Genomic DNA, 6,384 nt, shown 5'->3' with positions numbered 1-6,384 from the left:
TGGATATCAAATCAATTATTCTATATAAAATATTTATTGAAATATAAAATACTGGTTATTATAATTGTGTGTGGGCTAAGCAACAGAGATGACGTGGGCCAGAGAGAGAGAGACAGAGGTGTGGTGATGTGGTGGTGAGAGTGTGATACTAATACCATATCCATTCATTTCATGATTTGGAGAGGGAAGGGGGGCGGCAATGGCTATTGCCTTTCCAATTCAGCGCTTCTACGATATTCCCATCTCTCTCTCCACCTGTTCCCCTCGCTGCATTTCAGGCCACTCTCAGGCTAAAGGTTTTGCAGTTCCACGGAGGAAAGCATTGTCCTTGTCCTTGTCCTTGCTCCTACCAACTTACATTCTCTCTGGCTCTGCTGCATTGGCTCAGCACTCCCCTGTGCTGCGCGAATACGTAGACTCATTTGATGGCTATTCATTCAGGTACCCCAGCAACTGGATCCAAGTGCGTGGTGCCGGTGCTGACATCTTCTTCAGAGACCCTTATGTTCTCGATGAAAACATATCTGTTGAGATCTCCTCTCCATCATCTTCCAGATACAAGACTGTTCAGGACTTGGGTTCACCCCAAGAAGCCGGCAAAAAGGTTCTCAGGCAATATCTCACTGAATTCATGTCTACGAGGCTTGGTGTTAGACGCGAATCCAACATCCTTTCCACCTCTTCCAGAGTTGCCGATGATGGCAAGTTGTACTATCAAGTTGAGGTTGCCTCACAGTTTCAATTACAATGATTATTTTTCTTTCAGTATGAGCTTCATTTCCATGTCCTGAATTGAATTGAATGTGTAGGTAAACATCAAGTCATATGCAAACAACAATGAGCTTGCTGTTATGCCACAAGAGCGGGTGGTACGCATGGAATGGGATCGGAGGTATCTTTCAGTACTTGGAGTTGAAAACAATCAACTCTATGAGTTGAGATTGCAAGTGCCAGAGAATGTCTTTACAGAGGAACAAAATGATCTTCGTCAAGTCATGGATTCTTTTCGTGTCAACAAGATTGCTGCTTAGGAAGATAATATAATATATATTCACTTTCTCTTGTAAGTTTATTATTGTTCCTCTCATCCTCAATACACAAGGAAAATTTGCACTACATACTCAAATGTTATTGCTTAGATGAGTAACCTAACCGAACTAAAAGTTTATTCTTAAATAAATTGAAAGTACAAGGTTATGATCTGACTTCAAATTCACCTGCACGGCTAACAGCTCGAAAACCTTTGAAGAAACGGTAAGGAACAGTTTTCAAATCCAGTTTATCTATTTTCAGGCCAGAGAGAGCAACACCCATCATCTTAAAACCCACTCTAAATGTGGGGAAGGTGTGAAGACGCTCCAATCCAGTCTCAAGCACCAACGTTCCAGACATTGAAGGGGCTTTATCTTTTGGGATCCGACCAATGTTCCAATTGCATGTCTGATAAAATAGAATACAAAGAAAGCTTCATTTCTTCAAATTGCATGCTGAAATATGGAGCAAAGTAGATTGTATTTGATAAAAATTAACAGAAAGGTTGCTGCTTGTTAGGTACCTTGTCAGCAAGGATGTTTACTGTTCCATGATTTGAGGTAAGATCTGCAGATAAAATGCATGAAGGAAGCTGAAACTGAACTGTAACTAAATCAATAGTCTTTCCATGATTATTTCTTGAACCAACCATTACATTAAGACGGCATGTCCCACCATTCGATGTCAACTGTGGCTTTACATATAATGGGGTGCTCTTCAATTTTCTAACCCTGAAACAAGATGAAATATCAAAAATATTGAGAAAGAGAAAATTGGGAATATAATGGAATGGAATTCATTTCGCAATTACTTTTCTTTATCCAAACTCAGTTTTCAAATTCTGATTCAGACATTAACATAAAGCTGGATACCTTACCTGTAACTCATAAGTTTAAATTGTCCATCAGGAGGCACAAATGAAAGAATCTGATGGGATTCCCATTGGCGAAATCTAACACATGGATGGAACCTCACTTGGTCTAGGATCGAAGGATTTGTAAATGAAAGTGTCATGTCAGGAAGACCACTGATATGGGAATTTACTTTAACTTGACCATAGACCTCACATTTCATCAGAGCTCCATCCCTAAATCAACAGAGGTGTTTAGCAGCAAGTATAAAAGAAATGCTGCATAAGATTTAAACTACTAAGGAGGAACCTTGAGATGATCTTAGATAAATGCCAGCTAGAATCAGTAGTATACTGTTAGCTAAACTTGGAGATGCGTACATGCAAGACTTCATGGCTTGGGTGAGCTAAGAACTGTTTCTACTAAAATGATCCAATATTAAAAATTGAGAGATGAGAATGAGTATATAGACCTGTTTATTGTAGCATCCATTTCTTCAGCAAGATCTATATAAACTTCATTCTGGGCATACTTTGGATCTGCTGTTCTCCAGGGAACACCAGAAGCTGATGCACCAGGAAGGGTGTCACTCACATTGGAACTGGTGCCAGTGACAACACTCAAGACTTTACTAACAATATTTGGTGGAGCTATCATCTCTTGCAGGATGTTAGGTTCCGTAGTTAGTGGGAAGCCATTGTCTATCATCTCATCCAGCAGCTACAATAACAACAAGTATAAAGGGACCAAAATCCTTAGCAGCATTTCGTTTCACATGAAATTCAGAAGAAAAAAGCACCTCATAAACAATGACAAAGTTGTCTTTAATCAAGTCTTCGTTCAAACCCCCAAGATAATCATTGAGGACATCTGCTACCCTACAAAGGAACTGAAGAATAATCAGACAGTTAAAAACAAAGAGAGTTGCTATTAAGAAATTGTGAGCTGCAATGGGAAGGGAATGTATAACGAAAAGTATACCTCAATGGCCATCAATGGTGGCATCTCAACTTGGGTGCAAGCCAGAAAGGTGATTCCCTCACGAAAAACTTGGAAAAGATAATGTGTGGGAGAAGCAATCACTGGAAGTTGCTATTAAGAAAGAAAGTGTAAAGGGAAGAAGCGGAGAAGAAAAATTAATGAAGGTAAAATGTGAGAAGGATACCCCAAAGGAATGAGCTTGAGAAATGGATTGGTCCCAGAACCAGGAACATATGGAGCGATCGACGCGGTGGCCAGTGAGCTGTTTCTCTAGAATCACCTCTCTGCGGCGGAATCAGAGATTCAGAACAACCATATGTTCAATTACTCTTTAAAAAGTGATGAATTGAGAATAGGAAATACAGTAATACCCGGAATTGGAGAGAAGGAATATGCATTGCAACATTTCTGTAGAGAGAGTCCAGAGATCCGAGGAAGATGATGATTGCACTCTTCCTCTCAAATACTTATACAACGGTTTTTCTTTTTTGGTGTCTGAGATAACGGTTTTTCAGTTATTCACTCTTTACCTCTATGCTTTAAAAAAGTCAATTATATTTATCTTCTCTGCAGAAATCTTTCTTTTTTTTTTAATTTAATATTCAGCTTTCAAAATTTTATGGAGCATATTATTTATTTATTTACTTTCCTTTCCGTGAAGAATCTGGTGCTATTATTTTTAGATTAAAATAGTTTATATTATTTTTTACTATACATTTTATTGAAAATTTGGATTATATTTTTCTGTTCGCATAAAATTTGCATAAAATCGTATAAAATGCAAGTATAATTTCAATTCTTACCTGCTTTGCACAAAAACAATTTTATATCGGAGAGATATTTGTAAAAAGATGATTCTATGATGCCTGCTCTTTGGATGTTTAAGTTGTCTATTAAATTGTTAATCCCTACGTTGGAGGAGAAGGAGCGGCAACGAACGAAGAGAAAATAAAAAATAGAAAAGAAGAAAAAGGAAAATTTGATTTACATTCTCAAAGGAGTGTCATTATTTCACTAAGTAATTTGACAATAGAATATTAATTATCGTGTACACAATTTTGCATTTGAATTTCTCTAAACTATATGCGAATCCAAAATAATCATTATGCATTTATGCACTATATCTCTAATCTCTGCTTTCAAATTTCAAAGATAATCCACTGCTTCTTGCATTTACATGTTCGGCAGTAAACAATTCAGACAATACTAAATGCTGACTGAAAGGTAGATGAGACCCTTGAGGCAAGTGTCCTAGCAGCAAATTGTTGAACTTGATTCTTAGCATCTGCAAGATACACAACAAAGCAGACATGTTATCCGTTGAGTTCACATGCATGATGAAGCAGAGTTGAGAATCCCTCTTTCAATGCCAATATCCATGGCCCCACAAATTTAAGAAGATGAATGAGTAGCAAACCTTTTCTGCATTTGGTGAAACCAACAATATTTGCAATACTGAGAGTCAAACAAACTCCTACAACTAGGATGTAATCAGCTTCAAACCTTATGAGCGAGAATATTGACAACAAAAGCCATATACCTGCCTATACAACATTACAACAACAACAAAATGAAGGAAAATTTATGCTGATTTACCAGAGAACATATCTAAGCAATGCAAATTTAACACAACTACTTGCTATCTATATCCAAAGCTTAAGTCAATTGATGAATGATGATCCTTGTTTTTTTATCATAGAACCCTGTTTAGTATTTACATTAAAGCAGTGCATTGCGATATAAATTTAACCATGCCATGTTCTCTTACGTTCAAGTAAAGGGTCCACCAGAAAAGCCATGAATCTTTCTTGTTCAACCGAGCCATTGACTGTGGATTTAAGAAAAAAAACAAACATGAGAGAGATTGATATATTGTACTGAAATTTGGGTAATTGCAATCTTACACTACTCAACAGAGAGATTGACATATAGTATTTAGATTTAAATAATTACAACTAAAATGCTATTTACACACTAAAAATCAGTCATAACAAATTTGTGTATAAATAATTGTAGTATTTAATTCATTTTCAATGTGTATTTTATATTTGAACATGTATTTTATTTGATTTGGTGATTGATTTTTAGTGTACACCTAGTATTGTTGGAATTACAATTACAATTACTATATGCAAATCGAAATTACCTCTTGATCGAGGCATTCAAATCTCCAAACACTCTCACCCTGATCATCAATTTCATTCCACCACCTCAAACCAACTAAGATTCTGCCACTTACATTCTTGACGACCCAAAAATCAAGAGCAGCAAGAAGGGCAGTGACCACGAAAATGACGACAAAGTTACCAACAAAGATGGAAAATACAATGTAAAATGCCAAAGCTGCGCCCTGCCAGCCACAACCAGAATCACACAAAGATCAAAAAGAATAAATATGAAGGATGTTGAAAAGGGCAAAGTTGGAAACCTTGAAGAAAACGTGAAAGAAGCAAGTAATGGGATTGCCGTAGTTTTCACCTGCAGGCTGCACCAAGAGTTTATATCATTGTGTTGAAATCAATCAGCTAAATCTACAAGGGATCCATATAATTATCATAATCATGAAAACAACGTATTAATAAGAAAATCAGTGCCAGAAACCAGGCAGGTGTAGATGAAGAGGAAATAGAAGCAAATGAATCGAATCCAATGATAATGCAGATGACAGAGGAGATTTAATCGTTGCACATGCACATCAATCTAACTGGAAATTGAGAATGTAGCCAATGTGCATTAACATTGAGAGACATACCTGGCTGAGATCCATGACTGTTTATGTATTTGAGATCATCCACGACTATTGTTCTTCTTCTTGCACGGGTGATGTATATTACGCATTTACTTGAAATACGACCATAAGTTGCTCAGAATTACATCAGACGCAAATCACTATATTATCTCTTCATTTTTCTGACTACCCCTTTTACCCTCAGATACATAAGAGCAAAAAATCAATCAACAAACTTCAATCACAATTTACAGAGAGAGAGAGAGAGAGAGAGAGAGAGAGAGAGAGAGAGAGAGAAAGAGAGAGGGGCTTGTCTCTGATTCATTTGGGCTAGCCTGATGCCTTGCTCGATCAACTTTCTTTTTTATCCAGTTTGGTTCATTATTTTGTACGGCCCAATTATATGATTTTATTCTTCTCTTGAAATCTTGTATTATCTTGACCCAAAAAAAATATTCTTGTATTACGTGGCTGAGGCTGCGTTTCGATAACAAAGTTGTTTGCCTCCGAAATTGCCACACCGGGCTCGATTCCCAGCTGGGGTGATTAAGGAGTCCTATTGTGTGTGTAAATGGGTGAGTGTGTGCTATGACCCATAAAAAAAAATTATTGTATTACAGAATCAAAGTTAAGAAATTAGTAATTACCCAAAAAAAAAGTTTAGTAGTAGAAATGAGTTAATATTTGTATTGGTCATAAAATTATACTTTAATTTTAATTTAGTCCTAAAAATTTTAATTTATTCAATTTAGTATCTGTAACTGAAATTAGTCCCTAACTTGATTTTATTAC

General features: G+C 36.6%; 3 protein-coding genes across 6 annotated transcripts; 1 reads left to right on the top strand and 2 right to left on the bottom strand.

Moving 5' to 3' along the window:
* Positions 143–1,716, top strand: LOC107645961 (psbP domain-containing protein 1, chloroplastic). 2 transcript variants are annotated; one of them, XM_016350124.2, is made up of 3 exons: positions 143–724; positions 810–1,063; positions 1,294–1,716. In XM_016350124.2, exons 1-2 carry the CDS (start codon positions 200–202, stop codon positions 1,029–1,031), a joined length of 747 nt encoding a protein of 248 aa, XP_016205610.1. In that variant the 5' UTR covers positions 143–199; the 3' UTR covers positions 1,032–1,063; positions 1,294–1,716. The 2 variants fall into 2 exon arrangements, with proteins under 2 accessions (XP_016205610.1, XP_016205609.1); XM_016350123.2 differs by lacking the exon at positions 1,294–1,716 and having other exon boundaries at positions 810–1,197.
* Positions 1,174–3,431, bottom strand: LOC107645962 (AP-3 complex subunit mu-like). 2 transcript variants are annotated; one of them, XM_021103983.1, is made up of 8 exons: positions 3,236–3,431; positions 3,049–3,148; positions 2,865–2,965; positions 2,683–2,772; positions 2,356–2,603; positions 1,910–2,119; positions 1,556–1,763; positions 1,174–1,440 (listed from the first exon to the last, which is right to left on the bottom strand). In XM_021103983.1, exons 1-8 carry the CDS (start codon positions 3,260–3,262, stop codon positions 1,195–1,197), a joined length of 1,230 nt encoding a protein of 409 aa, XP_020959642.1. In that variant the 5' UTR covers positions 3,263–3,431; the 3' UTR covers positions 1,174–1,194. The 2 variants fall into 2 exon arrangements, with proteins under 2 accessions (XP_020959642.1, XP_016205611.1); XM_016350125.2 differs by having other exon boundaries at positions 2,865–2,975; positions 3,236–3,430.
* Positions 3,833–5,706, bottom strand: LOC107648019 (Golgi apparatus membrane protein-like protein ECHIDNA). Of its 2 annotated transcripts, XM_016352049.2 has the most exons (6): positions 5,617–5,706; positions 5,293–5,349; positions 5,011–5,214; positions 4,633–4,692; positions 4,282–4,408; positions 3,833–4,149 (listed from the first exon to the last, which is right to left on the bottom strand). In XM_016352049.2, exons 1-6 carry the CDS (start codon positions 5,629–5,631, stop codon positions 4,061–4,063), a joined length of 552 nt encoding a protein of 183 aa, XP_016207535.1. In that variant the 5' UTR covers positions 5,632–5,706; the 3' UTR covers positions 3,833–4,060. The 2 variants fall into 2 exon arrangements, with proteins under 2 accessions (XP_016207535.1, XP_020959641.1); XM_021103982.1 differs by lacking the exon at positions 4,282–4,408.

The sequence above is a fragment of the Arachis ipaensis genome, chromosome B06 (assembly GCF_000816755.2).
Source record: "Arachis ipaensis cultivar K30076 chromosome B06, Araip1.1, whole genome shotgun sequence".
In the NCBI taxonomy this organism is placed as follows: domain Eukaryota; kingdom Viridiplantae; phylum Streptophyta; class Magnoliopsida; order Fabales; family Fabaceae; genus Arachis; species Arachis ipaensis.
Note: the sequence above shows the minus strand (reverse complement) of the source record. Positions and strands in the feature narration are given on the sequence as shown.